The 21,734-nt window shown below is 44.5% G+C and overlaps 1 protein-coding gene across 3 annotated transcripts in view; it reads right to left on the reverse strand.

Moving 5' to 3' along the window:
* MGAT5 (alpha-1,6-mannosylglycoprotein 6-beta-N-acetylglucosaminyltransferase) overlaps positions 1-21,734 on the reverse strand; it is a 330,207-nt gene that overhangs the window by 72,056 nt on the left and 236,417 nt on the right. For all 3 annotated transcript variants that reach the window (XM_034954099.3, XM_034954098.3, XM_063595173.1), the window contains one exon: positions 20,206-20,339. In XM_034954099.3, coding sequence (XP_034809990.1) covers positions 20,206-20,339 — 134 coding nt within the window. The remainder of the gene's footprint in view (positions 1-20,205; positions 20,340-21,734) is intronic.

A 21,734-nucleotide genomic window follows, 5' to 3' on the forward strand; every position in this document is an offset into this window, starting at 1 on the left:
CCTAGAATACTCGTGTTCCTAAGGCCCTATATTTAGCTTTACTGTAGCCAAATCCCTAAGGGTGGTACTGCTTTTGACGAGTTCCACCCATGATTTTCAGGCACACGATATTTGAAAAACACTCTTTAAAGAAGCATTCCGGGCAGCCTCAGTCTTCCTATTTAGACACAATAGAAAAGTCTCCAGAACAGCAGTTTTCAACCTTTGTTGCATACTATAATCACCTGGGGAGCTTCTATCACAATGTCAGAGATCTGATCTACTGATCTGGGGCTGGGCCTGGGCACTGGGACTTTATTTTTTTTTTTTAGACAGGGTATTGCTGTTGCCCAGGCTGGAGTATAGCGGCATGATCATAGCTCACTACAGCCTCAAACTCCTGGCTTCAAGTGACCCTCCTGCTTTGGCCTCCCAATGTGCTGGGATTACAGATGTGAGCCACTGTACCTGTCCATCACTGGGGTTTTATTGGCTCTCCGGGTGATTCCAAAGAGCAACAGCTTAGCTGAGAACCATAGCAAAACTCCAGGGGTAGCATTAAGAATGGGGTCAGGCACTTCTCAATTCCTGAAAACCCAAACTTGTTTCATATAACCAGGCTCTATTAGAAAAATAATTTTTGTTTTTATTAAGAATATACATTTCAAATGTATTTTTACCATAAAAAACCTATGTTCATGCTTAAGCAGGGTCCAGGAAGCAGCTAAAAATCAACTTCTAAAGAATTACAAATTGAAATGATTTAGAGAACAAACCTAAAGACCAAGTCCACAAAAGCCAATTACAAAATTTGAAGAAGCTAAGACTAAGACTTGCATTTAAGAGCCTGGGCAGGATTTTGGAAAACTGTTTGCATTTCCATGGAAAGTAGGAAGCCAACCACCCTTTCCTGGAACTATAATGATTCTATCTAATCTCTCTCTGGCTAATCTCTCCTGTTTGTCTGTCTGTCTATCTATTTTAGAGACAGGTCTTGCTATGTTGCCCAGGCTGGAGTGCTATCTATCTATCTATCTATCTATCTATCTATCTATCTATCTATCTATCTATCTGTCTGTCTGTCTGGTCTGGTCTGTCTATCTCTCTACCTACCTACCTACCTACCTACCTATCTATCTTAGAGACAGGTCTTGCTATGTTGCCCAGGCTATCTATCTTATCTATCTTATCTATCTCATCTATCTATCTATCTATCTATCTATCTATCTATCTATCTATCTATCTATCTATCTATGAGACAGGTCTTGCTATGCTGCCCAGGCTGGAGTGCAGTGGAGTGCATTCACAAACATGATGATGGCTAACTACAATACAAGCAATCGTCCTGGCTTCAAGCAATCCTCTTACCTCATCTTCTCAAGTAGCTGTGACTGAAGGAACACACCACCATACCCAGCTATAATAGTCATTATAATCAGGCAAAATTCAATCTTCCCATGATTCAAAGAGTTCAGAATTCATTTCCACAAATGATTGCATGGGCTCTTCTATATGCAAGGATTTCATCGGAATTTGGGATGGGGGGAGGTAGGTGGATTTTAAAAAGAGCAAGAAAGGGGGGCAACTTCTGTCATTCTGTTTCTCTACATTTATTTTTCATAGAACATATCACTGCACTATGTATGAATTTAATGGTGTATTACCTTCTTTTTCCTCTTTAGAGTATCAGATCCATAAAGGCAAGCATACAACGTGTTTACTCTTTCATTACCAAACCTTACAACAGTGTCTGCTCTACAGATGTATGTACTGTCAATGAATGAAACCAGGTTCTTGCGCTCTGTTAAGTTACAAATTGAATATAACCAACTTGGCTTGGGTGGGCAGAAATAAGAGAGCTAAACAGGACAATATCTGACCATAAGCAGGACAGTGAAAGTAATACTAAATTAAGATATAATCAGAAAAATGAGGGCTACCATTCCAACATGGTATCAGTATTTATACTCTTCTCTCGTGAGAGCTTCACAGTGAACCTGCCGGGTAACAGATGAAGAAACGGAAGCTCACAGAGACAAGTGGCTTGCCCAAGACTGCAAGGCTGGGTGGCAAGGGGAGAGGGAGAGGGTCTGCCTATAATCCATGTCCCTTTTTCTTAACCACTCCACTTGCATCACAACAGGCCAGAAAGGGTGCACTTGCATTCTAACAAGAGCATAAAGCCGGGCCAGACTGACACCACTGTTTTCTGTTAAGAGGCTAACTTTAGTGCAATAAGTATGTGGTGCAAATAAAAGATAGTAACTACCATTTGAATATTTACTATGCTCCAGAAGAAACTATGCCACATGCATATTTCTAGCTTATTTCTTTCCACAATCCCATGAGGTAAGTATTATGCCTGTTTAACATATGAAATTCAGGATGGGGAGAGACTGGACCAGAAAATGACCTCTTAAACCCTTACTGCTAAAAATCTCTAAGTCTGAACAACACGCTCCTTGTCTTAGGGAAAGGAATCTCCAAGCAAACCTTTCTTGGGAACTTACTACATGCCAGACACTATACTATGCACTTTTTGACATGCGTCATCTCACCTCTACAGCCCTATGACCCAAGCACTGTTCATGTCATTCTTGTTTTACAGGTGAGAAAACTGGGTTGACAGAAGTTAAAATATGCCCAAGGCCACAGGCCAAGTGACAGAATCAGAACAAGTGCAGAGCCACGGCCTAATCCTTTCGCCACAAGGACACAGCTCTCAGATGCAAACCACTTGATTTGTCCCTGTCCATGAGAAATGCCAGAGTTCTTATCAAGAGGGGATGAAACAGACTTGATGCTCCTAGGACTGGCTGACTTCCATCCAAGCGTTCACATTTTATTCTCTTGAAATATGTATTTTGTACCTCCTGAGGCTAGGCCTAGCTAGTCACCAGGGATACAAATGTAAGACCACTGGGTGCCTGCCCTCATAATGCCTGCAGTCCAGCCATAAAAACCTCTGTCCCATCAGAGGCAGCACTCGCCCACAGAACCACTTTCTCTGGGCTTGCAGGTGCTGGCGGGCTGCCTCCATCTGCTGGTGTGCCTGCCTAAAACTTAATTCTTTGAACTCCTTATCCAGCTGGCAAAGGGAAGCCGTTGGAAGTTACAGATGTTTCCTAGCAAGGACAAGAAATCGCTTACACTAAGACCTCTGTGTCTATTCCTGAGCTCTGACTCACCTATCTTTTGGGTACTGGCCACAATAACACTTCTTTATTTTATTCCTAAAAGAACAAAGCTGGAAAGGAATACTTGATCTTGGAGACGGGAATACTAGCAAGTCATCACAAGATGATAAAATACGCAGCACAAAAGTACACACGTTTCTGCAAGGGACTAAGAAAATATTTAGAAACTGTTTCATCAGACAACTGTTAATTCATTACAGCAAAAGTGTAGACATAGGGAGAAAGAACTGATATAAGCAAAAGGTGGGGAAGAACAAGGGAGAAGACAAAGTGGGAGAAAAAGCCAGAAGGCCTGAGGCATCCATGTTATCATGAGGATTTAGAGTAGAAAGGACTCAAATTATCCAGTCCCATCACCCACTGAAAGCCGGGGGCCTCAACCACAGCCACAACATAATCATTACTATGTGCCAGGAACTGCACTGAATGCTCTCACATATCATCATTTCAGGTAATCCAGGCCAGGCGCGATGGCTCATGCCTATGATCCCAGCACTTTGGGAAACTGAGGCAGGTGGATCACCTGAGGTCAGGAGTTTGAGACCAGCCTGGCCAACATGGCAAAACCCCATCTCTATTAACAATACAAAAATTAGCTGGGTATGGTGGTGCACGCCTGTTATCCCAGCTACTAGGGAGGCTGAGGCAGGAGAATCACTTGAACCCGGGAGTCACAGGTGGCAGTGAGCCGAGATCATGCCACTGTACACAAGCCTGGGCGACAGAGTGAGATTCTGTCTCAAAAAAAAAAAAAAAAGTAATCCAGATAACCCTGTGAGTTGTATATGATTAGTGTTCTGATTTAACGGTCGAGAACACTGAGACTTAGATTAGTTAAATGTCCAGTAAAAGAGCACAGAGAGAGTAAATGGCACAGCTTGGAAACAAATTCCGGTCTGTCTCTAAAGCCCATGCTCTTAACTGTATTCTGCCTCTCGGGTTTGACAGACACTTCTATGCCTGAGTGCCTTGTCAAGTAGATCTGACCCTGGGGAAGGTAAAGCACAGACAGAGAAGAATTATAAAAGATGAGAACCTTGCTATGGGCTCTGCCTGCCAGTCACAAAGTCCTGAGCTCACACATTCTGCTCCCCAATACGGTCTCCACCTCCCCACTTCTAGTGCTGGGGCGGCAGGATCCTGATGCTGTAGAAGTTTCCCGGGAACCAGATATAAAACACTTTTCCTCCTGTAGCATCTTTCCACACCCTCTACTGACAACACTTTAGTGCCAGCTCCAAAGAAAACATACTTCCAGGGGCCAGATCCATTTTCACTGAGCAATTAGAAACGATGAATTTGGAGCTGAATATCAATCCACTGAAAACTGGTACACTGGCTGACCCTCCATGCCAAGGCCAGGAAACAACGTGTTTGAAGGCCTTCTAAGCAGGGCTGGCAGAAGAGGCTAGGTATGCTGGGTATAGCATATGCCACGTGGACTCTGTTGAGAACTGCTGGAATTAAGCCCAAGGTACCTCCTTGGACACGTCTGGTATCTGCTAGTATGAGCATTAGTCATTTCTCTCTAAAAAAGGAGTTGGAGGCCCTTTTGCTCCGGCTAACAGGAATGGAAAAACAGGTGAGGAAAAAGTACTCAACATGAAAAGAATTAATAGTTTTGATGGTGGGAGTCCTTTGAAAGACCAAGTCACATCATCTGGGGAAGGCAGGGCCCTGGGAAGACATAAACTATCTCCTGTATCTCTATGACCACTGCCTACATTGCCTTTGTCCATGTAAGTGTTGTGTGACTTTGATAGAAAGAAACTGGAAGGTAAAGGAGCCGTGGTCATAAAACTTATTTTTCTTCCTTTCTACCTTGTTACTACAATCATGTACTCTTGAGGACACAGCTATTGAGTCCTGATTGAGAAACCAATCTCAATTGGCCCATCCCAACTTTCTTGGCCTCCCCTGCAGCCAAGAATGGTCATGTGACCTAGGTCAAATAATGGGGGGAAAGAATCAGAGGAAGGGAAGCTTTAGGAGAAGCTTCTGTTTCTTGAGAAAAGGCTCCAGCCCCTTCACCTTTCTTTCTGCTTAGACCACAGCTATGAGGCCTGCAGGCCTTGTGACGCTAAGGTGGCAAGCCAATGCATGAGGGATGCCAAAGGAGAGACCAAAGTGGCCTGGGTCTTTGCAGACATCCAGTGAAGAAACCAGCCCCCTACCCCACACTGTGTTATATCAGAAAAGTTAACCCTTGCTTCATGGTTGTGAGGTATTTTGCTAATTATAGCTGGGCACACTTTTAATTTATCCAAACAGGTTCCCAGACGTAGCTGACTAGCTTGTGACAGTTTGCAAAGAATTTTCAAACCTGTCTCTTATCTGATCCCTGTGTCAACAATGTGAGCTAGGAAGAACAAGTGCTGTGAGCCCGTTTTAAGGATAAAAACATGGTTTAGGTAGGTGAAAGGATCTGGGCAGAGCATGGAGATGGTTAGTGGCAGAGTAGGATTTGTCTGGGCCTACTGAGTTACCATCTTGGATGGTGCTGGTAGGAAGACCTACCCTGGCTGCTAAATGAGTACCATTTTCAGGGGGCCTATCCTTGGATCACGGTCCTACAGAAGCCAGCACACTGTCACAAAATATAAACAAGGCTAATTCAATATTTTGGTCTCTGGCCTCAGCTGAGAAATAAAGATTGGCCTGCTAGTTTCAGCTGCTTCCACTGAGCCACTGCATGAGGATGAGGGATAATTTCTTTCCTCCCCTAGGTCCAACAGCAAGGAAGGCTCTTCTAGACAGGAGGCATGCTGGGGTTAGAGGTCACAGAGGAGGAATGAGTATCTGGTCCAAATAGTGAGGGATCAGTCCATGAAAGTGGTTAAACTTCTGCTTCTCCTTCAAGTTGTTACTTACATTGTCACTGGTTTAAATGATTCATTTGCCAACTCCTTCGAAGTAAACATTATCATTAAGAATAAGAAAATAAAAAGACACTGTCTTTAGGACAATTTAGGACAAACTGTGTGTATCTCCAGTAAATGATATCCATTTTAAAAACGGTAAAGAAAAGGAGGGAAGAGGAAGGAGGAGAAGTGAGGGAAGGGGAAGAAGGAGAAAAGGAGAAAGGGAAAGAAAGAGAAAGAATGAAAAGGGAGCGTTTGAATTGAGTATTTCAGTGAAGACTCTCTTAGGCAATAGGTTAACATTCCACGTCTCCCAGAGCCTGGTTTCCTCCTGGAAAAACACAGACAGTGCTGCTGCCTTATAGGGTTGTTGGGAAGCTCCTCATTATTCATTGTCGGTGTGCTGGCACCATCTGGAGGCCTGGCCAAACCTTAGCACGCCTTGAGAACCTGGAAGATCACTAACTGGTCTGGATCAACAGGGCTGTACATTGCTCTACTAATGCCTTATGGTGGCAATGTTACTCTCTGGAGTGCCTGGGGACAACCTGCAGGACCCTCTGGGGCAGCCCTGTACTGACTCTCACCTCTGTGGTCATGAAACACTCCCAGCAGCCTGGAAGAAGATGAAAATACTTCGTGAAAGCCAGCACTACTGACTTTCTGGGCCCCCTCCAGTTGACGAGATGTGCTCTGACATAATTAGGGAAGTGAGATGAAATCCCCCCAACCCACATGTGGACAATCACTCCTGCCTTTTCCCTTAAAGCCCATTTGGGCTCAAGAGATATGCTCTACCACCCAATTTTTAACTTCATTTAAAAATTTCCCTTATTTTTCCCTTGACCAAGTCGGTATTTCTGCTCTCCAAGTTCTCTAAAGGCAGACATATCTTTTGAAGTCCTGATACGCAAGTAAGTTCCTAATAATTGGTTCTGGATGACAAGAATCACATGCAGTGAAAACTGAAAACCAACACATTTCATCTTTAGAATAAAGCTTTGTTTCACTTGTTTTGGAACAAAGGCAAACAGTTGTAGCCCATTTCGGTTTCACTACTCTGCATAGTGGATTTCAGGTTTCCACACAGAACCGTACAGAACCTTTCCTTGAAATCAGTACCATGCCAACATAAATGTATTTATTTAGGCTTTTGGGATTTGAGAGGATGGGTTGGAGACAGAGGAGGAAATTACCAAGAGAGAATCCATTCCTTGCAGTCCAGTGTGTTGGCTACAATACATGATGTAATTCAAATCCTGACCACCTGAGGAATCTTTACCTCTATCTGCCTCAGTTCTTTCACTCAAAAGTGGGGTTAATAATAGTATTTACTTCATAGTCATTGTGAAGGCCATGCCCGGAACACAGGAAGCACTAAAATGTCAGCCATTATCATCTCCTCAAGGAGCTCAATCTATCAAAAACAGAATCAAGAGGGAGAGAATCAAAGGCTGGCCAGCAGTACAAATTACAACTAAGCAGGGATAACTCCAGCGTTCCCTGGAGCTCTGCTATCCCTCGAGACTAGAGCAAGAGTCTCGATTTATCCAGTGCAGTGGCACTATCTCAGCTCACTGCAGCCTTGACCTCCCAGACTGAAGCGATCCTCCCACCTCAGCTTCCCGAGTAGCTGGGACCACAGGAGCATATCACCACACCCAGTTAATTTATGTATTTTTAGAAGAGATAGGGTTTCGCCAGGTTGCCCAGGCTGGTCTCAGACTCCTAGGCTCAAGTGATCTGCCCACCTCGGCCTTCCAAAGTACTGGGATTACAGGCATGAGCCACTGTGCCCGGGCTAGTCCTGATTATGTTGACTGCAGATGGACTCGTTCAGTACTGAGGGCTGCACCAGCCACCACCGGATTTTGAGCATATGCTGCATATGTGATTTTTATTTAAGTAAAGAATTGTGTATAGATGCTAAATATGACTTTAGAAGCCAATATATTAAAAATATTTTCTAAGTTGGTTTATCACTGATTCTCAATGCCATAATACCCTTTCTTGCAATTGAAGGTTGAAATCTGCTTCCAACAAATATTCCACATTGTAAAGTCTGCTCCCAATCTGTATTTTTTATATAAAACTCCATCAACAAGCTCTGTTCTTGCAGGGCCTATGTTTCAAGGTGTTTATGACATGGATCTGCACTGATGTAGAAGGTTCCACAGGGTAAATCTCATGATTTTCACGTCTATCAAAAATTTAAGTATTCCAACTGGCATGGTAAGCCCCCCGGTACAAATCCATACTAACACTTCATATACTTGTGTGTGTGTAAACAGCCACCGCAAAGAGGTCAGACTTCCTTCAACTGGCTCAATGCATTCCACTGGCTTATATGAATCCCCCACCCTTCCCAGATTTAAGATTTGCTTCTCCACCTCCATTTTAAAATCATACAACTAACTTTGCTTTTCTCTTCAAGTAAAAGGCAGAAATCTACACAAACTTCTGTTTCCTTCTACTGCTGTGATTTTGCTCCATTGGCTGATGTTTTAAACAATGGTTGATAAGGACCATAGAGAACTCATTCCAAGGCATCCTATTTTTGGTGTGTCTGAACCTCTAGCAGTGTTGACGAGGAATCAACATTATTCTCCCAAGATGAAGCTGGAGCAACCTCAGGGATTTTCACCCTTGAACCAAATGAAGCCCCCAGTTCTCCTTCCCCAGCTGAGAAGGCTTCATCGAGCTGGGAGGGTGGCAGTGCCCTTGACTGTCTCTCCATGCCTGGACTGCACCGCCTCAGGAGGGCTGAGATGCCACGAGGAGCTCTGTGGGAACACTGGAAGGAGCACCCCAGTATCTCAGTATTGAACAGTGAGGCGATCTCCTGCCAGCCCAGCAACCTGCTGTCTGGGATGGACCAGTATAGGTCTATCTCCTCAATTTGTCACCATGCTCTTAGAATATGGACTATGCCTAGAAATCTAATCCAAACTCTGTTTTCCTACAAGCTATATTTTAATAAGGTTCTATTTAGGTGGAAAATTGCATAATCAACACAATTACCTCATTCTTATAAATCTGTGCCCAATCACATTCAGAAGACCATGCCTTTCAGACTGTTTCAAATTCAGAGGCATTACAGTTCTGTCTCCCTTCAAGAACGCGCTGTCAACCCTTTCCTCACTTGAGGGAAACAATCTCGCAATGCTTTTCTAACAGCCTTCCACACAGGTCCTCTGGCTTCTCTCCCTGTACTGCTCATCTTCTGGGCACCAAAGGCCCCTGGGTCACTATGTGAGACGCTGCCTCCTCATTGTCCATGGAGAACAGCTTCCACACACTTGCACTTGCTTGGTGGCTTCTGTCCATGGGCAGCTGCCACCCATCTCTCTTTGCTCTCAGATAGCAACTTCTTTTCCCATCCCTCAACACCGCAGCTCCCATATCGGCTGCCAAACTGTTAGGGTTGGAGTAATAGTAAAAAGCTTCCAGGCAAATTACAACCACAACAGCTGTGTTTACTAAGAGCTACAAATGAACTCATCCCAGCACTATTGGAGCAGGAAGGCAGTGATTCGGAACCTTCCAGAAGTGCCCCACCCTCAGGATGTTCACTGGCTGCCTGAGCCTCCAGCTTCCCAAGCCAGCCCTGGTGTTCGCAGGAGACCCTCTGCTGAGCACCAAGGGCCTCTTTTCATGGACAGCAGTCTTGTATGTTTTCTTCTCACAGCTGCAGTGATTTGCACTTAGCTGTTTATGCTGCTGGGAGGGCTGCCAGCCACCCACGCAATAAGCAACTGGCTAGTGGTTTTCATGCGGGGGCACCAAGAAAACTACTCTCCATTCCCAGGCTTCTGGAACACCTCCCTAACCACCTGCGACAAAGGCCTAAGATTCTATCATCCATCATTCAAACATTTGTACCATGAGTGGCCTGCTCTAGCTCTACAGTGTAAAGGTCACAGGAAAGGAGGGACACTGAGAAGAGTATGACTTATCCTAAAGGTGGACTGTTTCTTCTAAATGTCTCTGAGGCTTTATCACCTGTAAAATAGACACATGCTTCAAGAGGCTACGAGACAGTGCTTTAAGAGATCTAAAATTCATACAAATTTTTATTTGCATTCCTGGGTTAAAAGATAAGCATTCTTGAGAGATATATCACTGAAACCCATAACCATGTTTTGTACCCCACATGGATTTATGCGATTGGCTGTTATCATGGAAACAAGGGGGCAAGTCCTTGGAAGCCGTGCGGTTGGTCAGCTGTACTGGGAAGCAAAGGCCCAGAGCACTGGATGCAACCGAGGTAAAACAAAGGAATAGCAAGTGTCTTCTACAGCCTGATGTGGTTGCTGGCTACATGGCAGCCATATACCACACATGGACAGGAAGAGAATAAGGTTTTTCTGAACAAGGAAAATGGGTGGCTACCTAGTGTAGCATTTCCCAAGCCTGCCTGTTTGGAGCACCTGTTGGAGCACACAGATTTCCTGGTCCCTCCCCTGGAAATTCTAACTAAATAAGGGTGACAAGAGGCCCTGGCATATGGATGCTGAACAAGTTCCCAGCTGGCACTTATGATCAGGCAAGTTTTTTTTTTTTTTTTTAAACAAAACAAAACAACAAACACAGACCTAGGTTCTAAGAATGAACTTCAGCTTTCCTGAATCTCCCTGGAACACAGACTGGAAATCATCTTAGCAAAGAACCCAACACATCAATGCTATTCCAGAGGGCCATGTCAGAGTCCTGCCTGGACCTACAACCAAGCTATTGCTTGGAACTGTAAGCTATGAGAAGCTCTACCAGTTGAGTTCTAAGGGGGAGTTTTCTCTCACAAATGGGAAGAAGTCCACAGACTATTCCATTATCAAAGAGCAGGGAGCTGATAGGCTCCAAGTCCCAGGTGCAGGGCTGGTTGGCATGCATTCTTCCCAACCACCTCAAGCCCCAATCCAAAGAAGAAAACTGTGGCAATCCCAAGCATGATTCGATAGAAGCCACAGCTGCCCATATCTGGGCTGGGCTGTCAACTGTAAAGTGTCAGTGGGCTGGGCTCTGACAAGGAGAAAAAACCAGCAGTCTACTATACAGATGTCAAGAATTTGGGGTATCTACTGAAGCTGTATGCTGACAAAGGGGCCTTGATTTTATTTTCCTCCCACCCTTATGCCCCAAAACTTGATAGACTTTTAAACAGGAGACTGAAAGCATGACTTGTCCTGGAACGTGGAACTCGTTATTCAACTCAAAAGCTTCTTCTGAAACCTCACAGATTTCAGAAAGCTGCTGGGAGGGCTGCCAGATAAGGAAAGTGAGACCCAGAGGGCAAATGACTTCAGAGGACACGTACCCAATAAATGGCTCAACGGAAATGAGAATGTGGGCATCTCCTTTGCCACCCAAGCCTCCTCCAACTCCTCTACACCATGTCCAATCAGTGTCTCCGGGTTGAAATGGGTACAAGAAGAAGAATGTGTGACAAGGAAACCTCATGGATCTAAGACAATTGCATAAAGCTTGCTGAAACAGGGAATGGACCAGTAGGGTGATGACATCGGGTAAGGCTACCCCCCGGGTCCCATGGGCTCCTAGTTCCACACTTATTCCTACTCACATACACTTATCAAACACTGACACGCTTACACAGGGGATGCCACATGGGGTTATGTTATAGTCAGCATGCAGCCAACACCCATTAAAATAAATCCTTAAGGCTCCTGGATCATGGCTCTTGGAATCTTAAAAGCTAATGATTCATTTCTGATGTTTCCCTTTGCATTTTATTTCTCCTCTGTTCCTCCCTTGCCTATTCCAATCCTATCCTTGAATTTAGAGAACAGGCTCTGTGATGTGAGTGCCCTTTATCATGTGCTAGGCACAAAACAGGCACAGGTAACCATGGCTTGGTGAGTGGCTGCCCCTGGGGGCTCACCATCTCCACTGATGCCTACACTCCTCCCTGCCTCTGGCAAGCGCCATCTCCAAGGGATCATGAAAAGATCTTTTCTGACTTTTACCCCAGGGGAAATAAGCAGGAGACACATTATTTTCTAATTTTTAATGTTCTTCTGGTTGGAACCAGAACAAATGGCTATGATCACATCAGACTTTCCAGTAAATCCAACAAAACTGATTCTAACTTTGTTATTTCAAAATATATGCCAATTTGAGTTAGGGTGGGTTTAAATTTATCTGGTTTATTTATCTCTACATTATCTGGGCAGAGAAGCTTGGCTAAGTAGCCTGAAGAACAAAACAGAATGACAAGGTTTAATCTACTTACAAAAATGTGTTCTTTTCAAGGGTTTCAGTACATTCTTTAATTACAAAGGTCTTGGGTGGTTCATTAAAACAATGAGCTAAGAGCAGTTAATTCCTACTATGAAATAAAATGGCATTTCTCCGAATGACTCCCATTCCCAATTTTGCATTAATTTAAACTAAGCCCAAGTCAACCAAATTAGCAAGCTAGATAATTACATAGTTTTCAGAATGGGATTCTATCTCAGATGCAGCAGTCACCTAGTCTGAGACTTTAACCACCCTTTTCCCCAGTTAAATCTTACTGGAAAGCCAAAAGCCAAATCTATGCCACAGATATATTAGAACTGCTCTGTTGAGGCAGGGCCCATCCTGTGTGGCTGCTCCTTGACCTCCTATAATAGCAGACCCTAGGGCTCCGAAAACACACAGGTGAATAATGATTGATCTCATCCAGTTGTCATCAAATTTTTTCCGTAAAGGATAAGATAGCAAATTTCTAGACTTTATGGGAACACATAAAAGTCTGTCATTCTCTCTCTCACACACACACACACACACACACACACACACACACACACACACACACACACACAATGTAAAAACCATAAAGCTATCACCACACCCAAGACAGCAAACATATCCATCTCTCCTCCTCTCCCCTCCCTAAGTAACCAATGACCTCTTTTTGGTCACTATGGATTGGTTTGCATTTTCTAGAGTTTTATATGTATAATATATACAGAATCAAACAGAATAAATGCTCCTCTTACTTTGAAGTCATCTATGTTGTTGTGTATAATAATTCATTCTTTTTTTAAACCAATACCTTCATTTATGCAAGTGAGGAAACTGAGGCTGGAGTGGCCTGTCCCAATCATATGACAGCAGAGCTGGCCCAGAGCCAGGTTCCCATTTCCCTGTGCAGTATCCTGTTCCCATCCATCTCCCTGCTAATCTCACAAGAGGTTTAGAAAAACTTTTGAAGCCTCTATGGGGTCTGTAGAATTTGCATGTGTAGCTCTGTTCCTTTTCTACCAGACTCCCTCTTCCTGGTCTCCCTGGGGTCAGCAAAGAACACAGGGAAATGTTCTAGGCAGAAGGCATTCCAAGTTGTATCCCAAGTTCCACAGATAAATCAGTAATTTAAGCTAAACTTAGGGGAGATTCATTCAGTCATCAAGTAGTTTCCGAGTGCCTACCATGTGCCAGGCAGCTGGGTAAGCAAAGCAGGTGCAATTCCTACTCTCACAGAGCATATAGTCTAGTAAGGAAGAGAGATTGACAAAAAAAGATAATTATATGATTACAAGATGAATCAAATGATATAAAGGGAATAAACAGGGTGCTGTGCTAGGGAGGGGGAGGGGTGACATCTGGCTGAGGGCACAAGTGTGGAACAGGGTGGTCTTGGCGGCTCCAGTTGGGGTGAACAGGACAGGCAGCAGCCATTAAGGAGGGTGGTGGCCCCTGGTGGAATGGGTGACACACAGGACCCTTGTGGCTACAGCCCAGGAGCCAGAGAGGAGTAGGTACAGAGCAGGAGTGGCTGGCTTGCAGAGAGCCTCGCTAAAACACACTACCCAGACTGGATTTCACTGTAAATGTAAGGTGTTCTAAGTGTGAAATGAAGTCATTGGAGAGTCTGAGCAAAGGAGTAGCACGATTCAGTTTGCATTTTAGAAAAGATCACTCTGGCTGCTGTTGTATGGAGAATGAAGTAGAAAAGGGCAGGAGCAGGGGAAGTGGGATCACATTTCTGAAAGTTCTGCTGCCTGATTTCTCAGGCATATAGGAAAGGGATCATGTGTCATTTCAGGGGATGCTTTAAAACCACAAAGTCTTTGAAGTCTAGATAAAAAGGAACTTTTCAAATTCAGTTAAGACTGGCTGACTTTGGTTGTTGCCAAGGCAGGCGAGGGCTGGACCACATCAGGCCCTAGGGTCTGGAGCTGGAAACTATTTGAAATGCTCATATCAGGCTTATTTACTCACTCTACAGAACTGGCTGCAAGGCTGTCGCTGACTTGGCGATCCTGTGGTGGGCAGCCAGGAGCAACATTTTACCTGTGATGCCAGTATTTGCTCAGGGCTTCTGCTGTACACTTAGCTCACCCAGAGAGACCTTCCTTCCTAGCTTTAGAATCCTGCTGTAACCACAGACTCACTCCCTCCAGGGTAGTGGCAGTGGAGCAGCTCCATGGAACAACTGGCAGCAGGGAGGCAAGTCTCCAAGAGGAGAGGTCAGAGCCTGACCCTGGTTCTGGCTTTGCCAGTCATGTGCTGTAGGACTTGGCCATGTCACTCCCCCTCCTTGAGCCAGCTCCTCATCTACACACCAGGATGGTTAAGGAAGATAATAGCTGCCCTTGCTTCCTTAAAAGGCATCAGCCTGTACCACCTTAAATGATGGCTGTGAAGGGCTCCAAGAAGCAGAAACACTGTGCAGATTCACGACTCCTTTATTATCAATGCATTAGTTAACTAAATAAGCACTAGCTTTTGCTGAATGCCTACAAAGAGGTACCAGGCTCAATGCCTGGAGCTCCATCTCTAGAGTGATCAGGATTTCAGTTAAGTTACACTTCACTTTTCCACATATTGGCCATCCACCAGCCTCAATCATACAGAAGAATAGAGTCAAGAACCCTGAAAGACCTCTGATGAGATCAATGCCAGGGACTGTTGGCCAATGTGTTCTGAGAGAGAGCTGGTTTACTTGGGACGTGGCATAATTCAGGGGTCAGAAAACTTTTCCCAGAAAAGGCCAGAGAGTAAGTATTTTAAGGCTTTGTGGGTCACACAGTCTGCCACAATTATCTAACTCTATAATTTTAGTGCAAAAGCAGCCATGGACAAGGAATGGCCATGGCCATGTTCCAGTAAAATGTAATTGACAAAAACAGATGTTGGGCTAGATTTGGTCCACAGTCTAGAGTTCGCCAACCACTTATATAGATTAAGAATTAGAATTTGAGTATCTTTGGGCAGGCTTATATTTTCCATTTCCTCATAGGATAGAACTCCCTGGCTCACATCCCCACCAATTCCCTCTGCAGCATTTTCTATCTGGCCCCAATAATGATATTAGTAAGAGCAGCAAACATGTATTTAGACTTACTGTGCACCAGCTAAGTAATGTACCCAACCTTAGGCAACTGGTGGCCCAGTCAAGATTTGAACCCAGCCATCTGTCTCCAAGTCTATGCTCCTGATCACACTGCCCAGGGGCACCTGAATGTATAAACCAGGACAGCAGGACACGAGGAAGACACTGTGCCTCTCACCTCCTCTCAGAGCCCACTGCTCACCACAGCTTTACCTGGCTCTTGGGGCTAAGTGGCAGAGATTAGAAGTAGCAAGGTCTGCAAATATCAAAGTAGGAATGAGGGTGACTGAACTAGGCACCTACAGTAGCAAAAAGTGACAGGCAGCAGTCTGATAAAAGCAGCAGGAAGACAAAGATAAATAGAAAAGAGGAGTTATTTATTTGCGGATTGGTCAGCTACTTTGTACCACACATTGTACAAATCCCACCTATCCTAAGACCTTGCTGCTCAAAGCATGCTCTTCCAACAGCCCATCGGTATCACCTGGATGCTTGTGAGAAAGAGAGTCTCGGTCTCATCCCAGGTATGAACCAGAGTCTGCATTCTAACAAGATCCTCAGGTGATGTGTGCATTAGTAAGGCTGAGAAGCCATCAGCTATTACTGCCGCAACTTTACAGGCTAGGAACCTGAGGCTCAGGACAGTCAACCACCTTACATGTGGTTAAGTTGCAAGTCTGAACCCCAATGTGTGATTCAGAGGCAACTCTTGTTCTCCTGACGTGGTCAAAGAAAGGCCTCCAGGACATTTACCTTAGCGGCGATCATGTATTATCTTGTATTAAGATCATAGTAGGATCATGAATACATAAGATACTAACCCTGCACCATCACTTGAAGATTCAGTTATGCTCAGTATACTATTTTTAAAGAAACACAGAAATTAAAGTAATATAGTTAACACTTCAATTCCCATATTTCAAAAATCTCTTTTTACAAAGTTGACCAATTTTCCATTCTCTGATGACTTTATTTAAAAGAATGTAGAAGGATTTTGAAATTGACCATACTGGACAGATTGCTGTTCTTCTGGGTACATCTCTAGTGTTAGCAGGAGCGAATGATTAGATGGCCTCAGAGGTAGAGGCCAGGGACCCAGAACTGCAGGTTCCTGAGTTAAGAAGAGAGACTTCTATTTGGGATTAGGCTGTTAGTAGTCTCATTTGATATTAAGGGGCTTGGGCAGAGGTGGTTCCTAAGTTGATGCCCTTGGGATTCTGGAGTCTGACGGCAAGATTCCCCTCCCTACCTCGACCTCCCCACCATGTACTATAACATCACGACAAGACCATTGAGTACCTTGGTCATGAATCTGGGGACAGGATATTAAAGGACAAGCTCGCTCCTCCTTAGCCTGTATATTTAATACACTTGTTTTTCTTGATAGGCATTTAGTATCTAGTATTTTAGTAAGTATATTGATATGACTATAGGAACAGAGCACTTAGATACTGCAAGACCAGAGTGTGAGAAAGGATATATAATCTGGGAAAAGAAAGCTGCCAGAAACTCCAGCAGCTACTTTCTCTTTCTCTCCAGGCTGCAGGAGTTCTATCTGTGTCTTCCACTCTATCAGGCCCTCCACTGCACCCTAATTCTGTCAGGGTGGTGCCTCTCCTTGTGGAGGAATGCATTATCCTCTCAACAGCGCCCTCTCCCTGTCAACAGTGGTCCTGCTTCATCATGTGGACTCCTGGAAGGCTTCCGCCTCGCCCTCCTGCCACAGACGCATTTTTTTGATTTCTGTTAACATGGCTCACTCTCAAGTGACTCTGTTTTCCAACATGAACTGAAGAATCTCATTGATGCAGCTCAGTTTTCTGAGCCAGAATTACAGTTCCAGCCACCAAAAAGCTGGACTGCACTGGGTCAGAGGACAACTCCAGGGTCCAATCAGCCAACACTGGAGGGAGTTACATGGTTGCATTTCCCACTTAAGTGCCGAGGTGAGTAGGGAGATTCCCTCAAGAAGGAGGGTGGTGGGAAGAGTGAAGCAGGATTTATGACAGCAGGAATCTTCAGAATTTAAAGTCCTACAATCTGAGGTGAAGGAAGACCTTCCAAAGTCATCTGGTCCAAATTGTGCCCTCCCACATCCTCCAGTTGCAATCCTAAACCTCCCAGGACACAAAGGTGCCACTTCCCTTCCTGAAGCTCTCTGAGGTGAATCGGGATTGGGTAGGGGAGAGGGGAATGGGACACAAGAACAAGATAGGGAAGACGACTGATAAAACATCCTGCTAGCTAAAGCCTATGTTGAATGTAACTTCAGAAATGCGGTTGGAATAACATCTCACTTAAAAGGCACATTGGTTTTCTGTGTGCATTCACTAAATACTCCGGGACGCACATGCTTTGGAAAAAGAAACTAAATTCTCACATACTGTGCCGTGTTCTAGAGTTGGAGAAGATGTCCTGAATTCATGTGAAAACTTTATAGGATTTTTCATCTTTTGGGCTTTTTCCAGCACAGAATGCTGGATGTAATAAAATTGAAATAACACCCAGGATTTTTGGGTGTTATTACTCAGGCAAAGATGAATGTGGACACACTACAACCCAACCTTTTATAATCTTTAGGTGACGCACAGCACAGGTACACAGAAGCTTGGGCACCCATGGAGTTTTCACACCTCAAAACATGGAAGGATTTCTAAATCTCACTCCAGATCACTTGAGCAACATGGTTAATGGTTTTGGGATTCCTTTTCTTTTTTGAGACAGAGTTTCACTCTTGTTGCCCAGGCTGGAGTGCAATGGCATGGTCTCAGCTCACTGCAACATCCGCCTCCCAGGTACAAGTGGTTCTCCTGTCTCAGCCTCCCAAGTAGCTTGGATTACAGTCACCCGCCACCACGCCTAGCTAATTGTTTTGTATTTAGTACAGACAGGGTTTCACCACGTTAGTCAGGCTGGTTGCAAACTCCTGACCTCAGGTGATCCACCCGCCTCAGCCTCCCAAAGGGCTGGGATTACAGGCATGCACCACTGCGCCTGGCCTCCGGAATTCTTACTGGCATGGAAAAGTCACCCTTTTAGTGGCAATATTAATTTATCCAAAACAGGTGACCAAAATCTTTCAGAACCAATTTATTGTTTTGTTTTTCTAGGGAAAGGGAAAAAGTTGCCAGAGAGTGCTAGGAGGTGGTTGCACTTGGCCCCAAAACAAAGTGATATAATTTCAATATTAAGCCCACACGGACATACAAGCTATCTTCTTCAAGCAGATGCAGAGGCTTTTCTTTAAAAGCCACAGTCCTCCTAAAACCAATGCCGTAAACCATTAATTTCACAAACAAGCTGAGCATGAGAACACCCAATATGCCTGTTTTAACCCGACTTTGGCTGAAAGTCAGCTGGAAAATGCACTATCAACACAGGACACATTTTTATACAAGGAAAGCAACACAAATTTATGGGACCATCTTCGATAGCCATTTACAATCTAGACTGACTTTCATTTTACTTGAGGCAACAAAGTATGGCATAACATACATAGGAAACATTCTTACCAGCCGAGGGTTTTCCACCTTTGGAATTACTGGTATTTTGTGCCAGGGGCCATCCCATTCATTGTAGGACATGTACAGCATCCCTGGCCTCTACCCACTACATGCTTGTAGCACCACTGACCAGACATCACAACCAAAATTGTCTCCAGACATCACAACCAAAATTGTCTCCAGACACTGTCAGATGTTCCCTGGGCATAGGGGAATCGGTAAATAAAATCGTCTGCAGTTGAGAACTACTGTACTAAACAAAGACAAAGGTCTAGCTGTTTAAGACAAAGAGTTGTCTGGAATTAAATCTGCCTCCCTGGAGATGGGCTGATCTCATCATCCCTTTGGTGTAGTTAGTACCTTAGAGCTGAGGGGTAGGGCACTGCTTTTCCTTTTCTGAACACAGGGTCAGAAAAGCAGTACCAAGGAATTCTTTATTCTGTACATCACCTGTACTCCCTCAGCTGTAGGATTCCTAACTTCCTTGGCTAGCAAGAAACATGAGACCACAGTCTGTGATCATTTAAGAAAGCAATGAATTCTTACATTTAGGAAGAGGCATGTTGTGAGCTCCTGAAGACTTCTATCTTCTAAAAACATTTCCTCAAAAAAAGTTATGACATTTGGCCATTGAGGCAGACTTCCCACATAAAAAGATCTGCATTACCTGTCAACAGGTCACATCCAATCTGGTTCCTCTCCTGTTATACTTTCCCCAGATGTACTCAGGAAATCAACTCAGGAGGGCCAAGGGGCCCAATGCTTTTGGAGAACTTGGTTTGGTCTGTGGCCAAGAGTGCTGTTTCAGCCAAGACCTCCCTGAACAAAGTGCCTACAGTCAGCCCCAGCAAGAATTTACTTTCTACGTCAGGTGAATAGTGACTATAGCCAAGAGGATGTGAAGGCCACTGCATTTCCCAGGAAAGGGAACTGCCTACCTCCACAGACTACCTCCCAGAAGCAGAGGGAAAGACTCCCTTGGTAAAGTTTCTCCCTGTGCAGTATCTTGCTCCAGAAAGATATTCAACCCCTGGAGGGCCCTGGCTCTCAGAAGCAAGTACAAAGTGTGAAAAAGCAGCTAGAATGTGTCCCTTCTGACATGCAGAGAGTGAAGGTGGCTGTTGTACAGCCACTACCAGAAGAGCAGGTACATACAGCCTTGGTTAGAAACCCAAATGCTGAGCAACTGAATCTTTGCACATTCTTGTTTATGTCTAAGTAGATCCCATTAAGCCCTGGGCACTTGGCTTGATTATTCCCTGGATCAAAGTTAAATTAAATTACCCAACAAGCTTCTTTTCAGAGAGAGAGACACGCACAGACTGACTCACCTTCCAGAAGCTATCCACTTTGCCATACACAAGGGACTGGTTCTGCCTTTTGATTTCATTAATGTGGTGGATATCACTGGAGTTCAGGTGCTGCTCAACCACAAACCCCAGAAAGCTGTTGTCTGGGGTATGAGCTGGTGTGCAAAGAAATGGAGAGGACAGTTAGTGTCCAATCAGCAAGAAGAAATAACAATCACATATTTAACACAGGCCATCTTACCCATAACAAAATGTTTGTTTTCATCTTACCCTGTTCTTTCTTACCTGAGGGAGGTGAGGGATTGTTATTTCTCCCACACATTCCCAGTAAAACCGTCATAAGAATATTTCTCTCTAGGATGGATTAACCTGAACCAAAACCTGCTCTTTTTAGGGGAAAATACATCTGTCTGAAAATCATTAAGCTGTGTACTCTCTTCCTTGTTGCCTCAGAATAAGGCTACTGTCCATTTCCCAGCAGAAATGCTTTCACCCGGGTTTCACCACCTACTGGCCAGAAATCTGTAGGGGGCAGGGCTGATTGGGAGTTCTGAATAGGCGCAGAGTCCCCACGTAACTGAATCTGACTCCAGCTGTGTTTTTCACCCAGCTACATAACAGGAGGTTGAGGGACAAAGTGATGAATAATCCTCAGAACCTTTCATCTCCTCTGAGAATTACTAACTCATAAAAGATGTAATTATGGGTCTATATTGAACAGGTGCATGGAATGAAGACAGAATAAAAGGTAAAGCCTGCTGGGGCACAAACCACTCCAAAAAAAACCAACCACTGCAAAGGAATACCGTCTACAGAGTAGGCTATTCTGGAAGAGAAAATTTTGGATTTCTCTCATTTGGGTTCTGTAACTTCTCTAACGCTTGACCAAGGGGGACAGCAACCCCACACCCTCTCCAAACATCCGCATCTTGTGCCTATAATTTTAAAAGGCATTTCACCAGCAAGTGACAATCAGAAAATAATTCTCTCTAGATTAAACAGAGATGCTCCTCTCCTCTACCTTCATTCTGTCAAGAGAAATCTCCATTTTTCAGGAGATGAGCCTGCAGAGCCCATGTGTGGCTGATATGAAATGAACCAACTGCTCTGCTTGGCTCTGACCTGAATAGAACAGCTATAAATAACATGAAACCAAATTCCTCCTGGTGATTGAGATATACACAAGATTCTGAAAAGTCCACCACATCCATTCACAGATAGGTGGTCAACAAACAGAGGAAGCTGGTCCCTTCATCTTGTTCTGGTTGTGCTAGGACTGAGAAGCCGTTTCCCATGCTTGTAGCAGCATAGAAATCCTTTCAGACAGACAGATGGGCAAAGGCGAGCCTGCAGCACAGGCCTAGGACTCCGATGCCCAGCCTCCAATGTCACCCGCCATGCACGCAGGGGAACACAATGAAGAAGGGACAGTGGCAGGAAGCCCTGAGCTGTGGAAATGCACGAGCCATGTAAAAACTGTGTTGTCACCCTCCGTTTCCCAGGCTTTTGCCTAATGGGGGTGACAGAATGAGGAGATAATAGGGTTGTGA

Source organism: Pan paniscus, chromosome 13, assembly GCF_029289425.2.
Source record: "Pan paniscus chromosome 13, NHGRI_mPanPan1-v2.0_pri, whole genome shotgun sequence".
Classification (NCBI taxonomy): domain Eukaryota; kingdom Metazoa; phylum Chordata; class Mammalia; order Primates; family Hominidae; genus Pan; species Pan paniscus.